This window comes from Geotrypetes seraphini, chromosome 7 (genome assembly GCF_902459505.1).
Source record: "Geotrypetes seraphini chromosome 7, aGeoSer1.1, whole genome shotgun sequence".
NCBI lineage: Eukaryota > Metazoa > Chordata > Amphibia > Gymnophiona > Dermophiidae > Geotrypetes > Geotrypetes seraphini.
This window is the reverse complement of record NC_047090.1, coordinates 179,223,727-179,244,941: the sequence shown is the minus strand read 5'-3', so window position 1 is coordinate 179,244,941 and position 21,215 is coordinate 179,223,727. Positions and strand designations below refer to the sequence as shown.

At 47.0% G+C, this 21,215-nt stretch overlaps 1 protein-coding gene across 2 annotated transcripts in view; it reads right to left on the bottom strand.

Annotated features, from left to right (window-relative positions):
- The window catches only part of EML5 (EMAP like 5), a 382,142-nt gene extending 361,244 nt beyond the window's left edge, over positions 1-20,898 (bottom strand). For both annotated transcript variants that reach the window (XM_033952880.1, XM_033952881.1), the window contains exon 1: positions 20,663-20,898. In XM_033952880.1, the coding sequence (XP_033808771.1) occupies positions 20,663-20,859 (197 nt within the window). In that variant the 5' untranslated portion in view covers positions 20,860-20,898. The remainder of the gene's footprint in view (positions 1-20,662) is intronic.
- Between the last annotated feature and the right edge of the window lie 317 nt (positions 20,899-21,215).

The following is a 21,215-nucleotide window of genomic DNA, read 5'->3' as shown; positions in this document are numbered from 1 at the left end:
AGGGCTTACAATTTAACACACACACCCTTCTACAAAACTGCAGAAGTTTCTAGCACAAGCCAGCGCGCTGAATGCTCTGAGCTGCTTCCAACACTCACTGCAACTCTATGAGAGTCGGGAGCAGCGCAGAGAATTCAGCACGCCATCCGGCACTAAAAAACGCTTTTGCAGTTTTGTAAAAGGGGGGAGGGGTAAGGAAGCAATTTTATAAATTTTGTATCTTATTTTAGGTGCCACAAAAGGGCATGCCTAGCACCAATTATAGAATGGCTTTAAGGACATGCCTAAGCCTTTATAGAAAACTAGTCTTATAGCCCGTAACATTAACGGGTGCTAGAATATATGTGTGTGTGTCTGTCTTTATTTCTTTCTCTCTCTCTCCTTAGCCACTTTCTGTACTTCTGTCTTTCTTTTTCCTCGGCTATCCACCCATTCTCCCTTCCTTTTACCTTCCCTGTGTCCACCACCACCCCTTCACTGCTCCCCTTATCCAGCAGCAGCCCTTCTCCCTTTTTTTAACCTCCCCCCTGTCCAGCAGCACCTCTTTCCTGTCCCCCTGTCCAGCAGTAGGCCTCCCTTCCTTTTTCTTCCCCCCTAGCACCTCTTTCCTGCTCCCCCGTCCAGCAGTAGGCCTCCCTTCCTTTTTCTTCCCCCCTAGCACCTCTTTCCTGCTCCCCCGTCCAGCAGTAGGCCTCCCTTCCTTTTTCTCCACCCCGTCTCTTCCCCTGTCCAGCAGCACCCCTTACCTCGCGTCTGCCCTCCGCCGACAGCCATCGACAGCCGCCGCGGCCTGCAGGCACTGACAGCTGCCGCAGCCTGCAGGCACTGACAGCCGCCGCGGCCTGCAGACGCCAAGAGCCACCGCGGCCTGCAGACGCCAAGAGCCGCCGCGACCTGCAGACGCCAAGAGCTGCCGCAGCCGACAGCCTCCGCGCCGCCTAAAGCCAACATCCACCTTGGGAGAGAGAGAGAAAGATATGCGTGGAAGCGCGCATGCGCCCTCCTACCTGCGGGGACCTACAGCGCACGGAAAACGGGAACACGCTGGTAAGAGTGCGCATGCGCACTTAGGCTTTTATTATATTAGATTAGCACAAAGCCACACTGATGTGCCAAAAAATAGGCATGCCTATATATAGCAGTTCAATGGCTGACATAAGAGGGAGCACCTACATGCACCATGCAAACAGTATTCTTTGCGTTGCACACATCATTTGGCGACATGCCTGTACTCCATCCCTCTGACAGTTGTGCACTTAGGGCCGGATTCTACAAATGGCGCCATTATCGGTGGCCCCCTGCAAAAGGGCTGCTGAATGCGTGTGCAACAGCGCCATTTGGAGAATCACAGGTACATGAAAGGTAGGCGCTGGAAGTGTAGGCCACGGTTTTAAAGGCCTACATTTTGAGCGCCTACCTTCCATGAGAATCGCATCTACAGAGGTGCCTAAGGGCACCTAAGGCAGAGCTGTGGAGTCGGAGTCAGAGTCGGAGTCGAGGAGTCGGAGGAAATTTCGGGTACCTGGAGTCGGAATTGCCAAACAATGCACCGACTCCGACTCCAACTAAATTTAGATTGGAATTTAAAAAAAGCAAGTTTAAATGTCCCAATTCACAAAAAGTTATAATTAATGACTTCTCTCCTGTAAGAATAAAGACCAACGCACGCAGTGCCTCACGTAACCGCAAAACGAACACGTGCTTCACTATATGGCACGCAACGCCCAATTCGGAGCACCAATACTTATAAATGTATTCTCCCTTGTTGTTGTTTACAACTTATTTCCAACGTTCAACAAGGTTTTCAATACCTCGTTGGTAGAAATCACCTGGTGTAGACTCGAAAAATTCATCCAACCAAGCTCTCCCACCATAGGCACAACATCTTTTTACGCGGATGAAGATCTTGTTTCACGCGGAGTCGGAGTCAGAAGTACAAAAAACTGAGGAGTCGGAGTCGGAGTCAGAAGTACAAAAAACTGAGGAGTCGGAGTCGGGGAGTCGGAGTCAGAAGTACAAAAAACTGAGGAGTCGGAGTCGGGGAGTCGGAGTCAGAAGTACAAAAAACTGAGGAGTCGGAGTCGGAGTCAGAAGTACAAAAAACTGAGGAGTCGGAGTCGGGGAGTTGGAGTCGGAGTCAGAAGTTCAAAAAACTGAGGAGTCGGAGTCGGGGAGTTGGAGTCGGAGTCAGAAGTACAAAAAACTGAGGAGTCGGAGTCGGGGAGTTGGAGTCGGAGTCAGAAGTTCAAAAAACTGAGGAGTCGGAGTCGGAGTCAGAAGTACAAAAAACTGAGGAGTCGGAGTCGGGGAGTTGGAGTCGGAGTCAGAAGTACAAAAAACTGAGGAGTCAGAGTCGGAGTCGGGACATTTATCTACCGACTCCACAGCCCTGGCCTAAGGCCACTTCCGCGCCCTTAGGCACCTCTTTAGACGGGACAAAGGTGCTGTTTTTGGAGGCACCATCTTTTTCATTTTTGGTATCCTTTTCATTCAAATAACTACGCCACAAGTGTGCGGTGCGTACGTTCCTGAGGAAGGAGGCGTGGCCTCCGAAATGGAGCTCTGTCATGCTGAATGCAGCACGCCACCGGAACACTGAATTTGGTCTAAGACCTCAGATATGGAGAAGATAAGTTCTTAGTCTTAACCTTTTTGATTATTGACAGTACTTTGAAATGTACAGTGAATTTTTATGAACTAGATATTTGCTCTTCTGAAGATACTGGACGCGTAGGATAGAAATTGTTATATTACATTGTAACACAGTAAACATTAGGGGTCCTTTTACTAAACCGCGCTAGCCGATTTAGCGCATGCTGAATGCTAACCTGTCCATTATATTCTATGGACGAGTTAGCGTTTAGCACATGCAAAATTGGCTAGCACGCCTTAGTAAAAGAGGGGGCATATAAAGACCTGAACGGTCCATCCAGTCTGTCCATTAAAAATATCTGATTAAATTAACTTGTCTCTTCTGTGATATTTCTGGTTCATACACTGTAAAGTCCACCTGGTATTGTCCTAAGTTCCATCTAATCAAGCCATTGTGACATCAGTGCTGAGGTTGGCTCTTAGGCATTGGTGGAATGAGGCATTATGACATCACAATCTCAGCTCTGGAATGTTGCCACTCTTTGGGTTTCTGCCAGGTAACATAGTTTCATAGTACATGATGGCAGATAAAAACTTGCCCGTTAGTTATACCCATTAAAAATACCTGATTAAATTAACTTGTCTCTTCTTTGATATTTCTGGGCCGTAGACTGTAAAGTCCACCTGGTATTGTCCTAGGTTCCAAATGCTGAAGGTGCCATCCAAGCTCACTCCAGCCTATCCAGCCAGCCTGTTTGAAGGACATCTACCATAACGTCTGGCCAGCAACATCCTCATGTTCCAAGTTGGCGGAGTTCCCATTGATGCCCACCCCAGCTCACCCTACACCACATCACCACATAAGGGACACAGACCGTGCAAGTCTGTCTAGTACCAGCCTCAGCTCTTTAATTTACACCCTTCGTTTTCTAATTAGAGATCCTTTATGTTTATCCCACGCTTTTTTGAATTCCATCACCGTTTTCCTCTCCACCACTTCCCTTAGGAGGTTATTCCAGGCATCTACCATCCTCTCTGTGAAAAAGAATTTCCTAACATTAAACCTGAGTCTTCCTCCCGCAACCTCAAATTATGTCCTCTAGTTTTACCATTTTCTCTTCTCTGGAAAAGATAATAATAATAACTTTATTTTGATACTAGTGTTTAAGCCCGTTAGATTAACGGGTGCTAGATGTCTCCTGCTTTTGAACCTGGGCAGGGGCAGAGGCAGAGATGGGGCGGGAGGGAGTGACAGTGGGAGAGCAATTTCAAAGCTTCAGCAGCGGCGGCTCCTTGACCAATCCGCGCTTACAACGTCCCCACACTCGCGGTCTGGCTGGCTCCCCCTCCAAAGCCCTTCGCAGCGGCAGCCCCTCCGCAATCCGTCCCAGCGTCCCATGCCTCTCCGAAGGCCGGCTCCCACGAAAATGGTGCCCCTCTGTGCAAAGCCGCAGCGGCAGCCTCCCTCAAGACACATTTAAAATCTGACATATTGTAATCACAAAACAGAAAATAAAATTATTTTTCTTACCTTTTGTTGTCTGGTCATTATTCATATCATGTAGGGGTCCCAGGCTATGGTTGGCTTTTGATAACTGGCTTGCCAGGGCCCCTTCTTTCTTCTTCCCTCCCTCCATCCCTGCAGCTGAAGACAGGCACCTCCCCCCAGTAGTCTGAGACAGGAGGGAGCAGTTAGGAGAGGGTCTGAGGGCAAAGAGGGGCTCAACAGCACACAACCACCTTTCCTTCCCTCTCTCCATCAGGTGCTCCAGTGGTCTGAGACAGGAGGGAGCAGTTAGGAGAGGGTCTGAGGCTAAAGAGGGGCTCAACAGCGTCCAACCACCTTTCCTTCCCTCCCTCCATCAGGTGCAGTGAATCCACCAATGTTAAAAGGAGCCGCGTCGAAATCGGAGGCCTGCCACTGCCGTAGCACGTTCCCCTCTGCCTTGGTCCCGCCCCTTCTCTGACATATGGGACCGCGGCAGAGGGAACGTGTTACGGTGGCGGCAGGGCTCCAATTTCAAAGCAGCTCCTTTTAACATAGGCGGAGATGAACTGTACCTGATGGAGGAAGGGAAGGAACGGTGGGGTAAATTTCGGGAACGGCAGGAATTGTTTTGCGGGCCAAGCACCGTGAAAGTTTGTTTCTTTAGGCAGCCCCGGTTGTTTATTTGGATTAAATGTGAGCCGGGTGAGGAAGGCCGCCGCAGCCTCGCTATGGTTGTTTCGGCCTTAGTCGCGCACGGTCATGTTTGGAAGTTGATTTTTCACCCTCCTCGTCTTTCGGGAGTGCAGTTGGTTACTCCGTTCCCTCCCTTCTTCCCTGTCTTTGGATTTGGGGGGGGGTTGTGTTTTGGAGTGGAGTGCTGCCATTAGTGACACGGTAGGGGTTTTGTGATGCTGCAGCAGTCCGGGTTGGCCGTGACGGTATGGGAGAGTGTGATGTCATGGCGGCTGTGCTTTGCTGGAGTACACTGGTTGCAGCTATGTTGGGCAGGTAGGGGACAACAATGGCGCTTATGCTCAAGCCCCCGCCGCAGCTCCTCTCTCGATCCTGGTGCGGTTCGAGAGAGGAGTCGTGGCGGCGGCTTGAACATAAGCGCGATTGTTGTCCCCCTACTTAGCCGCGAGGCTGCGGCAGGGTTTCCATGGCAACCCTGATCGCGGATCTCAGTGTAGGGCCTGGTCTGGCGGCGCCGTGTAGGGCGGAAGCGGGAGGCGGGACCTCAGCACAGCACCGGCGGCCCCCAGGAGTTTGAGGTCGGCGGCGGACATGCCTGGCGTGGCATGGTGCAGGAGGAACAGTGATCGGTGGCGCGAGCTGGAGAGCAGGTGGTGACAGTGATCGGTGGCGCGAGGTGGAGAGTAGGTGATGACGTAAAACGTGCGCATGCGCACTCGTGTTTTCGGGACGGATCAGGGAACACGTTTTTTTTTAGTGCGCATGCGCGGCCTAGCATTTTATTATATTAGATACCACAATACAACAAACAGTTCAGAGCAGTTTACAGAGGAAGAGAGTGTATACAGACAGCGATATTTTAAAAAAAACTTTAAAAATTACATTAGCATGGTAAGATTAACCAAATTTTTCCTGGAAGTGTTTTAGAAGTACATTACATTACATTACATTACATTAATGACTTCTATTCCGCCTGTACCTTGCAGTTCTAAGCGGATTACAACAAAAAGATAACTGGACATTTCCAGGAATAGGAATACAATTAACGGCGTTGGGCCTAATACATCTAAACGATAGCTGGACGTTTTCAGGAAGAGGAATACAGTTAAAGGCGTTAGGTCTAAATCACATTTTGAAGGGAGGATCCTAAGAAGGGGAGAGAGGGGAGAAGAGTGGGGTTAGGAAATTAGGATAAATTTCTTGAATAGTATGGTTTTGATTTCTTTTCGAAAAGCTTTGAGGTCAGTTGAAGCTGTCAGTAGGTTGGTGATGGAGGGGTCCAATTTAGCTGCATGTGTTGCTAGTAGGTTGTCGTACATCTTTTTGCGCTTAGTTCCTTTATAAGGGGGGTAGGAGAAAGGGGACTGGGTTCTCCTTTGTCTGGAATAGAGGTTCCTATTTAGGCGGTTGTTTAAGTGAGAGGGTGCCGTTCCGTTTAATGTTTTGAATAATATGCAATATAGCTTAAATTGGATGCGGGCTTGTATTGGAAGCCAGTGTGAATCTAGGAAGGCGTTGGTGATGTGGTCAAATTTTCGAAGGGAATAGATCAGTCTGAGGGCAGTGTTCTGGACAGTCTGTAGTTGTTTTATTAGGTAGGTGGGACAAGGAAGGTAGAGGATATTGCAATAGTCCAGTAGACTTAGGACTAGGGATTGAACTATGAGTCTGTATTGTTCTTTGCCGAAGAATTTTCTAATTTTGCGAAGGTTGCGCATGGTAAAGAATGCTTTTTGTGTGATTTTGTTGATTTGCACCTGAAGAGTGCAGCATCTATCTACTGTTACTCCAAGGAGTTTGAGAGTGGTCTGTATAGGATATTTGGTGGTTTTTATTTCTAGTTCAGTTATCGAAGGGGGTTTTGTCTTTTTCAAGCAGTAGAAATTTAGTTTTGTCTGGATTGAGCTTCAGTTTGTGTTCTGTCATCCAGTTTTCCACTATTTCTAGGGTTTTTACCAGGTTATCTGTTGTAGTGGGGTCTTGTGAGTCAAAGGGAAGGAGTATGGTTATATCGTCTGCATAGCTGAATGAGGTTACTTCGAGTTTGTCTAATAGGGTACCAAGGGAGGCAATGAAGACATTGAAGAGCATGGGTGAGAGTGGTGAACCTTGAGGTACTCCGCAGGGATTGGTCCAGGTTTCCGATATTAGATCTTTTGTTTTTACTCTGTATGTTCTTGTTTTGAGGAATCCTTGGAACCAGTTGTATACTCCGCCTGAGATCCCTATTGCTTCTAATATCTGAAGAAGTATACTGTGGTCAACCAGGTCAAATGCGGCTGAGAGGTCTAGTTGAATTATCAGCATCCTTCTTCCTTTGCTAAGGTGTTGTCGGGCTGTATCTAGAAGGGAGACTAGCAGTGTCTCAGTGCTGTGGTTGGATCTGAACCCTGATTGAGTTGGGTGGAGTAGGTTGTGGTCTTCAAGGTAGTTGGTGAGGTATTGGGCAACCAGACCTTCTATTAGTTTAACATATAGTGGAATAGAGGCTATGGGTCGGTAGTTGGAAGGGGTGTCTATTGGTCCTTTGTGGTCTTTCAGTATTGGAGTGATTATGATTTCTCCTAGGTCTTGTGGGAATTGGCCTTCCGTGAGTGTTGTTTGGATCCATTTCAATAGGCAAGCTCTAAATTTGGGGGAGGCATTTGTTAGTAAATATGAGGGGCAATTATTCAGGTCGCATGACGCTCGACTATATTTATTGTAGAGTTGGTTAAAGTCCCACCATTGCACCTTTTTAAAGTTGGACCAGTGTCTGTCGGCTGCAGTGGCTTCATCAGTTGTGGGGTTTATTATGATCTCTTCTAGGAGGGTCGGTGAATTGGAGAAGGAGGCTCTGATGGTAGCGATCTTGTTCTTGAAGTGGTCTGCTAGTTGGGTGGCCTTTGGAGGTTGGGTTCCTTGAGTGGCTAGGAATGGCTGAGTGTCTGTGAGGTTCTTCACAAGTTGGAAGAGTTTCTTTGTGTCTATGGGTTCTGTGCCGATTAGTTTGGAGTAGTAAGCTCTTCGTTTTTCTTTAAGTTTGGCTTTGTATTGTTTTATTAGGTTTCTCCAAGCTACTTTGGTTAGTTCTTGGTTCTTTTTTTGCCATACTCTTTCGAGTTGTCTGCAGTGTCTTTTTAGTTGAAGAAGTTCTGTGTCGAACCATTTGTCAGAGGATCTGCAAAGTTTGTGTTTTGTCTTTTCTGGGGCTAGTCTATTCAGGGTTGTTTCGCTCAGGGAGCGCCACTGGCGAATGAATACATTGTGGTCTATGGAGGCGATTGCGGGGTCTACTGTGGTCCAGAATGTAGAGGGGTCGATTTTTGGTCGGGTTTTGAAGGTGGTTTTGTGGGTTTCGTGTTTGCTTGTGCTTTGTGTCCAGTTGATGTTGAAGGTGAATTTGAAGTGGTCTGACCATAGAGAGGGGTGCCAGGCCCCATTGGAGATATGAATGTTAGGTGTATGGGGGTGTTGGGCCATGTAAGCTGCAATATCGAGTTGGTGGCCTTTTTCGTGTGTGGGTTGCGGATACAGAATTTGGTAGGAGAGTGCATTGAGGTATGAGATTATGCCTTCAGCTTGTTTGGAGGAGCTGTCTTCTAGGTGGAGATTTATGTCGCCGAGAAGCAGGTTGTGTGTTGAGGTTAATGAGTTCCGGAAGATGAAATCTTCAAGATCATGTTTTGTGGTATTCCATTTTCCTGGAACGATGTAGCAGAGGATGCAAGTTAGGGTATCTTTGAGTGAGTTACTGGAGATTTGACAGGCAAGCAGGTCTGATTGGGGGGTGGAGTGTTTGTCTAGGACTGTAATGGTAAGGTTGTTTTTCACTAGGATAGCCAGACCGCCCCCTCGCTTTTTTTCTCGGCAGACTAATTCGAGTTTGTATCCCTTAGGGCAGAATTCTGTAATGCTAGGGTCTGAGTCGGAGGATAGCCAGGTTTCGGTTAGGAAAAGGCAGCCTAACTGTTCTTTAACTATCCAGTCTTTTAATAGGTCTGCCTTTGGGCTGATTGATCTTATGTTCATATACGCACAGGGGATTGTGATTTGATTCTTGTGGATGTTGGGAATAAGCTGTGGGTGAAGGAGGTTCTTGGAAGTATGGGAGAGTTTGTGACCTGACTTATTTGTGTTGTGGGGTGGTTTTCGTCCCCATGTGGTTGGGATGCTTTCTTGTGTGGTTGTTGTGCATTCTATCAGGTTTCCTAACTGAAGTTTCTTGTGTGGATGTGTCTGTCTGTGTGTTGTTGTCACTATTGGAATTGTTGAAAAGTGGTAGCCTGCTGTTTTCCAGTTTGTTGAGAGTAGGGAAAGCAGTAACATGATGCATAGGAGTTTGGTAGTGGAGGGTGCCATTTTGCTGAGTGGGGGTGAGAGGCTTGGGTCAGGGATCAAGAGTAGAAACTAGGGGGACTGGAATTTCTCAGGATCTCACCGAACCTCGGTGAGACTTGATGGCTGCAAAAGTCAGATATGAAAATAATACTATAAACTCAATAAGGAAATGCCGTAGGCAGTGTAGTTTTTAAGGAAGAAGACTTGTCCCTTGCTGGATCGGGGGAGGGGATGAGCGTGCTCCCACGCTCCACGGGATAGACCCGAAATCCCCTGCCGACTGCGGGTAGCTGGTGCGGGGGTAAAAGGGAGGAATCCCGTAGGCTGTTAAACCCGCTGGCTCGGGGGAGGGGCAGAGCGATGCTCGTGTGCCTCTCCGGAGCTGGACTCCTGTCGAAAGAACTCGCCCGCTGAAAACTTTTAGTGTTCTCCTCGCTGGCTCGGGGGAGGGGCAGAGCGGTGCTCGTGTGCCTCTCCGGAGCTGGACTCCCGTCGAAAGAACTCGGCCCGCTGAAAACTCCCAATGCTATCCCCGCTGGCTCGGGGGAGGGGCAGAGCGATGCTCGTGTGCCTCTCCAAAGCAGAACTGGAGTCAGTGACATTTGGTTCTATATAAATACCTTTCAAGTATTTAAATGTGTGTATCATATCTCCCTTGTCCCTCCTCTCTTCCAGAGTATACATATTTAGGTCTTCCAGTCTCTTCTCATACTTCTTTTGCTTCAAACCCTTTACTATTTTCGTCACCTTCCTCTGGACCGCTTCCAACGCAGGCACGGATCGCGCATGGAGTTGCCACCTCCCGCGGCTTTGAACGGAAAAACGACCGCAACAAGGGAGCCGACACTTGATCGTCATGTCCAGACCGAGGGCCACAAAATAGCACCTGGGGGGGGGGCCGCGAGTTTGAGACCACTGCTATAGACTGCGAGATATATTCGTTCATTATTCAGAAGGACACAGTTTTTGATTTATCACGAATTTGCACAAAAGAGATCCTGGGATGTTTCAAGACATTGTTACCCGATTGGGTTAATGAAAATTGACAACTCTTGTTCAAAGGTTTTCCCTTAATGAGTTGTGAAAACCGAGGACTCTCGTTTCACACACATATTTACATTTATATTTTTCATTATCAGCTTCACAGTGTGTTCCTTCTCAGACAATTTTGAAGGTGTTGCTTAGATGCATATGAATATATCCACCCAGTCCTTAACACAGAAAGAATTCTTTAGGGTACAGAGTTTTGATTATTCATAAGAACATAAGAAATGTCGCTGCTGGGTCAGACCAATGGTCCATCATGCCCAGCAGTCTGCTCACGCGGCGGCCCTTTTGGTCAAAGACCAGCGCCCTAACTGAGACTAGCCCTACCAGCGTATGTCCTTGTTCAGTAGGAACTTGTCTAACTTTGTTTTGAATCCCTGGAGGGTGTTTTCTCCTATGACAGCCTGCGGAAGAGCGTTCCAGTTTTCCACCACTCTCTGGGTGAAGAACTTCCTTACGTTTGTACGGAATCTATCCCCTTTCAACTTTAGAGAATGTCCTCTTGTTCTCCCTACCTTGGAGAGGGTGAACAACCTGTCCTTATCTACTAAGTCTATCCCCTTCAGTACCTTGAATGTTTCGATCATGTCCCCTCTCAATCTCCTCTGTTCGAGAAAGAAGAGGCCAAGTTTCTCTAATCTTTCGCTGTACGGCAGCTCCTCCAACCCCTTAACCATCTTAGTCGCTCTTCTTTGGACCCTCTCAAGTAGTACCGTGTCCTTCTTCCTGTATGGTGACAGTGCTGGACACAGTACTCCAGGTGAGGGTGCACAATGGCCCGGTACAGCGGCATGATAACCTTATCCGATCTGTTCGTGATCCCCTTCTTTATCATTCCTAGCATTCTGTTCGCCCTTTTCGCCGTACATTGCGTAGATGACTTCATTGACTTGTCGATCAGAACTGACAATTGTGATGGAGGGAGAAATGTGGCATTGTGCTGAAGAGGGATGACAGATGGAGAAATGAGGCTGGTGGGCAGGGGTGAGAAATGCTGCACATGATCCCAGGGATGAGGGAAAAATGTTGGATGTGACAGTAGAGGGGGTGGGAGAGATGCCTAGATCTCAAGACAGATAGATAGTGAGAGAGAGAGAGAGAGAGAGACATGTTGCCAAGTGGGGTGGAGGAGAGAGGAAGAAAAGTTGGACTTATGGAGGGACAGAGAGAGATGTTGGTTAGGGAAGGGAATGAGGTCTGAAGGAGAGGAAGTGTGCAGGAGGCAGAAAGTGTTGGACTCATAGAGAGAGAGAGTGAGAGATGGATGGGGAGGGCAGAAAGGTGGGAAGGAGAAATGTTACACTAAGGGGAAGGGGGAGAGGGTGGAGAGTAAAAAACTGAACTCATGGAGAGAGAGAGATGTTGGTTGGGGGAGGGGATGAGGACTGTAGGAGAGAAAGCATGCAGGAGGCAGAAAGAAAGAAATATTGGATGCACAGTCAGAAGGAAGTGCAACCAGAGACTCATGAAATCACCAGACAGCACAGGTAGGAAAAATGATTTCATTTTCAATTTAGTGATCAAAATGTGTCAGTTTTGAGAATTTATATCTGCTGTCTATATTTTACACTATATTTTTCTATAGTTATTAATGAGGTGACATTGCATATTTTAAAAGTCATCTGCCTTGACCTCTTTGACCCCCCCTCCAATATAAATGATAATTAACATTTTCTGTGTATAGTGTGCTTAGTGGTTTTTTAAAAAAATTTGTGGTTACCATTATGTATTAATAAGATTATATTGTGTGTATATGAAAAATGGATAGAAGAAATTACATTACAATTAGTACTATTATTATGGGGGTGGGGTCAGGGGCAGAGCCTGGGCAGGGGTCTTAGTTGATATTTCTTAGATTTAGGGGGTACTTGGCTTGAAGAAATTGAGAAACAGTGAGCTAAGGCACCAATTTTTTTTTGTCTCAACTTAGGCACCACATTATAGAGTTGCTTTTCATATTTGTACCTGAAATAAGAGGGGTTAGGTGACTTGCTCAAAATCGCAAACAGCCACAGTGGCATCTGAATTGAGTTTGTTGCTGCTCTAATCATTAGGCTACTCTTACGTAGGGGAGCAAGTGGCATTGTAAGTTGGGGGCACGGCACCCCTCTTCCTCTCCTTGCCATGCGCGTGCGCCCCTTCCCCCAAACCTTTTTTACTTACCCGGCGCAAGGCTGCTGCCTGTGTCGGCTTCGGCACCCTCTCTAAAGTCATTTCCAGGATCCGCGCCTAGGAACTGACGTCAAAGGGTGAGCCGACACCGATACGGGCATGATGCTCAGGCCGTAGAAGTTAAAAAGATACGGGGAAAGGGAGGGGCACCGCTCACCCTTACTTCGCCACTGAGGGGAGCCAAAGGTAAAACAGATGTATAGTATGCTTTGTGGAAAAAAGAAAGAAAATAATAATGGGTTGTGTATTTCTTACACATTATGTATGATTTGCAAGTATCCAAAACAGAGTAAAAATAAAACCATGCTTGAATTTTAAGATTACCTTTCTTGCAAACATAGAACATAGAAACATAGAAAGATGACGGCAGAAAAGGGCTACAGCCCATCAAGTCTGCCCACTCTACTGACCCACCCCATTAAGTCTGAGTGCTAATGACCTAGTTCCTTAACTCGACCCTCGTAGAGATCCCACTGGATGTCCCATTTATTCTTAAAGTCGAGCACGCTGGTGGCCTTGATCACCTGCACCGAAAGTTTGTTCCAGTGATCTACCACCCTTTCTGTGAAGAAATACTTCCTGGTGTCACCACTAAATTTCCCTCCTCTGAGTTTGAGCGGGTGCCCCCTTGTGACCGAGGGTCCCAAGGGAAAGAATATGTCGTTTTCCACCTCGACACGACCTGTGACGTACTTAAACGTCTCAATCATGTCACCCCTTTCCCTGCGCTCCTCTAGAGTATAGAGCTGCAGTTTGCCCAGTCTTTCTTCGTATGAGAGACCCTTGAGTCCGGAGACCATCCTAGTGGCCATCCGCTGGACCGACTCAGCTCGAAGCACATCTTTCCGGTAATGTGGCCTCCAGAATTGCACACAGTATTCCAGATCCTAAAGCATGCTACAGTTTAACAGCTTCATCATATTCTCCATATGGTTTATTGTATTTACTTAACTATTCACTCTGGATGCAAGCAGCATCTTACTTGCGGCTCACCACATATTAGCATTTCCACGTATTCACCATTATAGGACCCTCAGGGACCCCTGAAGAAGACTCTTTGTCGAAATGTGGACCGTGTTGGGTCCTGCGTTACTAGTGGACTAGGTCCTTTAGGGTTTTTCATGTGGATTATTTTACTTTTATGTGGATGATTTTATTTTATGTGGATGATTTGTTATATCTTTGGAACTTTGACATTTTTCAAATAAAGTCCATTTAAGGAACATCGTCATTCCACAGAGTTTCTTTTGGTTTCTTCTGGATTTACTTAACTATGCCACATTTCCTATTATTTAAAATTTCAAATAATAAAGAAATAGAAAAGAACTCCATTGCATCATAGGAAAGACAAACAAGGAAAAAGTAAGAATGAGTAGGAACATTTTTTTCCGGTTATACAGTATCAATAATCTAATCTAATCTAATCTAAACCTTAAATTTATATACTGCATCATCTCCACGAGTATGGAGCTCGACACGGTTTACAAGAACTTAAAATAGTAGGTAGAGAAGAAGAAAAAGGATTACATGAACTTATGTGAAGAAGGGGGGAGAAAAAGGGGGGGAAGGATAGAGTTACAATTTGCTGAAAAGCCAGGTTTTCAGTTGTTTGCGGAATAACTGAAGGGAGCTCAGGTTCCGCAACGGGGAGGTGAGGTCGTTCCAAAGACCTGTGATTTTGAAGAGAAGGGATTTTCCCAGTTTGCCTGCATAGTGGATGCCGCGTAGGGAGGGGAAGGCTAGTTTATACCTTTGGGCAGTTCTGGAGGAGTCGGGACTGGAGGAGTTGAAAGACAGTGGGATAAGAGGAGGGAGGATGCCATGAATGATCTTAAAAACCAGGCAGGAACATTTGAAATGGATTCTGGAGATTATTGGGAGCCAGTGAAGTTTGGCAAAGAGTGGGGAGGCATGGTCAGATTTGCGTTTTGAGAAGATCAGTTTGGCTGCAGTATTCTGGCTTAGTTGGAGTCTTAGAAGACTTTTTTTTTTATAGATTTACCAAGTAGATGGCGTTGCAGTAATCTAGTTTGGAGAGGATGATGGATTGGACCAGGATGGCAAAGTGTTGTTGGCTGAAGTAGGATCTGGCTTTCCTCAGCATGTGGAGGCTGAAAAAGCATGATTTTGCCAAGGAGTTGAGGTGGTCATTGAGGGAGAGAGAGGAATCGATAATGATACCAAGGACCTTGCATGAGAATTCGAGCTGGAGTGTATCGCCTGTGGGTAGTGCGAAAAGGGTGGGCAGGTGTTCGAATTTTGGGCTGAGCCAGAGTAGTTTTGTTTTTGATTCGTTTAGTTTCATCTGTACCGAAAGGGACCAGGCACGGAGTCTCATTATGCAAGCTGTAATGTTTTCGTGGAGGTTGGTGAGGTTCTGGTCAGTCTCAAGGAGGACAAGGATGTCATCTATAAGTGTAGATTGTTTCCAGGGGGGATAGTTGAAAGAGTTTCAGGGAGGACATGTAGATGTTAAAGAGAATAGGGGAAAGGGGTGATCCTTGAGGGACACCGCAAGATGGAGTCCAAGGAGTGGACATGGTGCCATTTGTGTTGACGGTGTAGGAGCGGGAGCGTAGGAAGTTTGAGAACCACATTAGGACGGTGGAGTCGATTCCAATCTCAGAAAGTTGGTAAAGTAGTATGTCGTGGTGGATGACATCAAAAGCAGCAGAAAGATCGAATTGTAATAGGACAGCGAATTTGTTACGTGAGTGTAGTTGTTGTACCTTTGAAATTAGGGAAACTAGGAGGGATTCAGTGCTAAAGCTGGGTCTGAAGCCATGTTGGTAGGGGTGAAGAATGGAGAATCTCTCGAGATAGGAAGAATAACACATCTTTATAAGAGATTCAAAAGAGAAACAGAGATAAGGAATAATGTGATTAGTTATGTAACTGTCTGGCTTTCAATATATATATATATATATTACATAAGAACGTAAGAATAGCCCCTCTGAATGAAAAAATATTTCCTCCTATTGGTTTTAAAAGTATTTCCCTGTAACTTAATCGAGTGTCTCCTTAGTCTTTGTAATTTTTCAGGGAGTGAAAAATTGATCCACTTAAACCCATTCTACATCACTCAGGATTTTGTAGACTTCAATCATATCTCCTCTCAACCATCTCTTTTCCAGACTGAAGAGCTCTAACCTCTATAATCTTTCCTTATGTGAGAGGAATTCCATTCCCTTTATCATCTTGGTCGCTCTTCTTTCAACTTTTACTAGTTCCGATATATCTTTTTTGAGATTAGGTGACCAGACCTGAACACAATACTCAAGGTAAGGTTGCACCATGGGTTGATACAGAAGTATTATAAACATTCTTAGTCTTGTTTACTATACCTGCCCGACAGTATGACGCAGGACCTACTCCTGTTGGAGCATTGGTCAAAGGCTTGGCAACTAAGTTTCAATGCCAAAAAATGTAAGGTCATGCACCTTGGCGGCAAAAATCCATGCAGGACTTACACCCTAAATGGTGAGATCCTAGTAAGGACTGTAGCAGAACGTGACTTGGGGTGATCATTAGCGAAGACATGAAGACTGCCAATCAAGTGGAGAAAGCTTCATCCAGGGCTAGACAAATCATGGGCTGTATTCGTAGAAGTTTCGTCAGCTGTAAGCCCGAGGTCATAATGCCATTGTACAGATCCATGGTGAGACCCCATCTGGAATACTGTGTACAATTCTGGAGGCCGCATTATCAAAAAGATGTGCGGAGAGTTGAGTCGATTCAGCGAATGGCCACCAGGATGGTCTCAGGACTCAAGGATCTCCCGTATGAGGAACGACTGGATAAGTTGCAGCTATACTCACTCGAGGAACGCAGAGAGAGGGGAGACATGATCGAGATGTTCAAATATGTCACAGACCGTATCGAGGTGGAAGAGGATTTCTTTTTCCTTAAAGGACCCACGGCAACAAGAGGGCATCCGTTGAAAATCAGGGGTGGGAAATTTCATGGCGACACCAGAAAATATTTCTTCACCGAAAGGGTGGTTGATCGCTGGAATAATCTTCCACAACAGGTAATTGAGGCCAGCAGCGTGCCAGATTTTAAGAAAAGATGGGATTGGCATGTGGGATCTCTTCATGGAGGTAGTTAGGGGGTGGGCCATTAGTGTGGGCAGACTAGATGGGCCGTGGCCCTTTTCTGCCGTCATGTTCTATGTTTCTATGTTACCTTTTCTATTAATTCCCAGCATCGTTTGCTTTTTGGCCACCACCACACATTGGGCGGAAAGTTTCATCGTATTGTCTACAAAGACACCCAAATCTTTTTCTTGGGCACTGACTCCCAAGGTGGACCCTAGCATCTGGTACGATTTTGTAACTATGATTTGGGTTATGCTTTCCATTGTGCATCACTTTGCATTCGTCCACATTAAATTCTGCCATTTGGACGCCCAGTCTTCCAGTTTCCTAATGTCTGCCTACAATTTTCACAGTCTGCATGTGTTTTAACAACTTTGAACAGTTTAAGTGTCATCAGCAAATTTAATCACCTCACTCATCGTTCTAATTTCCAGATCATTTATAAACAGGTTAAATAACACCAGTCCATGAACAGATCACTGCAGAGATGTCCAAAGATCTCAATTCTGTAAACAATGGGCACTTGAAAACACCCTGGCGAAGCAGAAGAAACAGGTGCTAAAATCTTAATGGCAGCACATAAAAGACACAAACCAAGGTTCCAAGGCTATGAAGTCTCACAAAGACTTTGGAATGGGATGGATCACTGGGGGCATGGACACTGTTCCTTCTAAGCTGAGTGGGAATCCTGCAGCTACTGTCCTGCCAGTGGGACAGGTAATACGCTCTGCAGGACTACAGGGAATCTGCCTGTCCCTAGTAATTGAAAACACAATACAGTGCTCCCCCACAAATTTGCAGTCTGTGATTCGCGGTCCTGGTCATTCGCAGTATTTTCTGACCGCGAATGGACCGGGCAGGAGAGGGCAGCCAGAGCGCCGGCAGGTGAAGGAAATCACTCGCGGTATGCTCCGACCGCCTCTTCCTGTACTAAAGTCGGGCCTCACCAATCAGGAGCTGCTTTGACAGGAAGAGGCGGTCAGAGCATTCCGCGAGTGATTTCCTTCACTCACCGGTGCTCCGGCTGCCCTCTCCTGCCGCCCTCTCCTGTCTCCCCTGCTAATAAACGTATTCGCAGTTTTTCAACATTCGCAGGGATTCCTGGAACGGAACCCCCGCGAATATCGGGGGAGCAATGTACTGAAGTACCACTCCCTTCTGCAGGAGGACTCCCACTCATCTTAAGAGGAAACAGTGGCTATGGACCTTCCAATAACTTGGGTGGGGTTACAGACTGGGTTTGTTTAGCCCCTCCATGCACAACTGTTTGAAAGATGCCAAGATGAAAGTAAACCAGGGACATATTGAACTAGATAACAGAGAATGACACGGTGGTGGTTAACCGCGGCTAGCCGCGGGTAACCCGCCAAAACAGTGATTTAAAAAAATGGTCACCGCGAGTTCGGGGAGGAGGCCATTCACCGCCCCGTGGAGTGGTGAATGGTAGCACGGGGCGGTGAACAAGGAGTGAATGCGCGGTGAATAGTGTTCGAACCGGCAGCCCACTCTCTCCCGCCGGCCGGCCATGCATCTCCCTCCCTTCTTTTCCCTTACCCTTTCTTCTTAAAACTGGCGATTTCTATAAGGCTACAAGCTGTATTACAGCTGGAGCCTTGAAGTCGCATCGCGTTGCCTGCTGGTAAAAGTCTCCTCTGATGCAACTTCCTGTTTCCGGTTGCATCAGAGGAGACTTCTAGCAGGCAACCCGACACGACTTCAAGGCTCCGGCTGTAATACAGCTCGTAGCCTTATAGAAATCACCAGTTTTAAGAAGAAAAGGTAAGGGAAAAGGAGGGAGGGAGGGAGGGAAATGCACGGCTGGCCGGCGGGAGGGAGCTGCTGGACCGCATGAAGGGTGCTGGGGGTGGGGGGATGGAGAGGAGAAGACGCTGAAGACGGGGCCGGGGCCAGGGCGGTGAAAGAGACAGCGGTGCGGTGACGGGGTGGTGAAGGGGACGGCAGACGGGGACGGGGCAGTGAAAGGGACAGCGGGGATGGGGCGGTGCAGAGGATGGTGGTCCGGGCACGGGGCGGTGAAGGGGACAGAATTTTTCCCCGTGTCATTCTCTACTAGATAATAGATTTGCTGTGGCAACACTAAACTTAAGCTTTGGGAAAATTAAAAACAAAGCAAACTTCTTTGGTGGGCATCCAATGAGTTTTAAGGCTTATTACTTCACAGGTAAGAACACTGAGGCCCAGATTCTGAAAACTTTAATGCCGTCGCTATACAGTTTACCGACAGTTTAGCCTGTACGCATTTTAGCGGCAGATTATCAAAATGGATTATCTTTGTCAATAGCGAGCTTTCTAGCAGTCTCCGACAATGTCATGCAAATGGGCTTTTCAACATTGAAATGAGCCCTCTGGTGGATTCTTTAAAAATGCCAAGCCATTTTCGAAAAGCAGCATCAGCTTTTGGCAACAAAAATAAGCGACTGGTCCAGGGGTGAATGAAAAAGTTTAGACATTTTAAAGCAGTTAACATCACTCCATAAAACAACCGGAAATGACCAACACAATCTCAGAAATAGGATTACAAATAGTCAGGACTCCTTTAATCCAATGTCATATACAGGCAGTCCCCGAGTTACAGACACCTTACTTAAGTACAACTCGTACTTAAGAACATGGTTGTGGCTTCATTTGATTTCACTGAGCAGTATTTCCAGTGGCCTAGACTCCTACACTTCTCCTATAGCAGATTTAGGAATGATGCCTGGCCACATGAAGAACAGTGTGTGGTTGTGCCTGCTGTACTTTAGAGCAATGGCTCCCAAACCTGTCCTGGGGGACCCCCAGCCAGTCAGGTTTTCAAGATATCCCTAATGAATATGCATGAGAGAGATTTGCATACCTGTCATTTCCATTTTATGCAAATCTCTCTCATGCATATTCATTAGGGATGTCTTGAAAACCCGACTGGCTGGGGGTGCCCCAGGACAGGATTGGGAACCATTGCTTTAGCACTGGGAGCAGAGGTAAGCAGCAAGAATCTTAAAATCAACAAGTTCTGAGTTACATACAAATCCAGCTTAAGAACAGCTTTAAAAACCCGGGGACTGCTTGTATTACATATTGTTTAAGCATAGCTCATCCTCCCTAGTGGAAAAGCAGCCTCTGGTCTAGCTCAGCCATGCACTCACTGATCATGTTTGTGGGATTTTTTTTTTCATTTGTACAGTCGTCTACTTAAATACCAAGCTGACATCATTAAGACTCTATTCTAAAATGCATGTATAAAACCCTACTTGAGATGAAAAGAGAATGCTATATATACCCTATTCACTAAGCCATTCTGAACTGCCACCCCCCAAAAAAAAAAAAATTAATAATAATAATTAGTAGAATCAATTAGATTTGCAAAAGTATAAGATTCTTCCAGATACAACTACCAGGTTTACAAAGCACAGTAATTATTTTGGAAGAGGTGATCCCAGCAGTTTCACAGATAATATAAGGTGAACTATAGCATTAATTATTTAACTTTGAAACATCTAAGTGGCAGCAACACACCACCTGCTGCACAACAAACACGTCACTAGGGCCCAACACAGTTGCCACAATACAGAGATGTTTGAGTAAGGATGATAATGCCGATCCCTCTCATTGAATCTGGCCATTTTTCTGTGTTGCTTCAGTACTAAAATGTTCCTTTTCAGTTCAGGACTCTGGAAAACCAAAGGCCTAGATCTGTCTTCCTTCTAAACCAGTGGCTCTCAACCCTGTCCCTGGAAGATCCCTACAGTCAGATGTTTAAAAAAAAAAAAAATCCACAATGAACAAGCATACCATAGATTTGCACGCACTGCCTCTGTTGTATGCAAATCTATTCTGAATATAATGAGAAAGACTGGGTGGAGAACGGGGTTCTGAACCCTAAGCTCTCCACCCAACCAGATTACTGTGCAGCATCTGGAACCCCTCCACTTTGTCCAAATCAGATAGTAAGCTCTTCTGAGTAGGGACCGTCTGTTAGAATGTTAAATGCACAGCGCTATAAAAATGATTTCCGGGCTAAATAACCCCAAATGCCGATTCCCAAGGAAAGTTTTCTGAAAGTCATGCACACCTAGCAGGAGGGACCCCAGAGACGGCCAACTTCTTAGAAAGCTGGAAGCATGCGGTGCGTGTTTCCCCTCTCAGCCCCCGAGCAATCTGGCCCCCCTCCCTCCCTCCCTCCCCGATCCCAGGCGGCCTTACTCCGCAGGGAGCTGTCCACGGGCCATGGTGCTGAAGCGCTTCCTCTTACCTGACGATGTCGTCGGTGTGGCCCAGGTAGAACTTCTGCTTGTGCTCGCGGGTGTTGTACACCACCCCCACCCCGGCCACGAAGTAGACGATCTCCTTGGCCGCCGTGTAGTACAAGTTGTTGCGGCACTGGTGGCCCCGGTAGCCGTACACCCACTCCAGGCGCAGGTGGCAGCTCGGGGCTGTTCTGTCGGCCATCGGCTCAGGGGCGGCCTCTCGCGCCCTTACACGCGGACACGTTTCTCCCCTCCACCGCCGCGCGCTAATTCCTCGACGTCAGCGAGCCGAGCCGCAGCCAGGGCACGCTCGTGCCGTCGTCTCGCTTCGCGGCTTCTCCGCTCTTTTCAGTCCGTCAGGCGTGCGAAACAGCGCGCGCGCATCGCTCATATTTATGCCCCACTGCAGGATGCGGCTTGTTTTGGGGGGGTTTTTAAGCACGCAGTTAGTGTTCTTGTTTAGTTCCCCCCCTCCCACCCCCCCAGCTGCTGAGGGGGAAGCTGCCGCTTCTCCAGCTCGCCGGTCAACGCCGCCTCCGTCGCGCGAGCCTGCAGCAG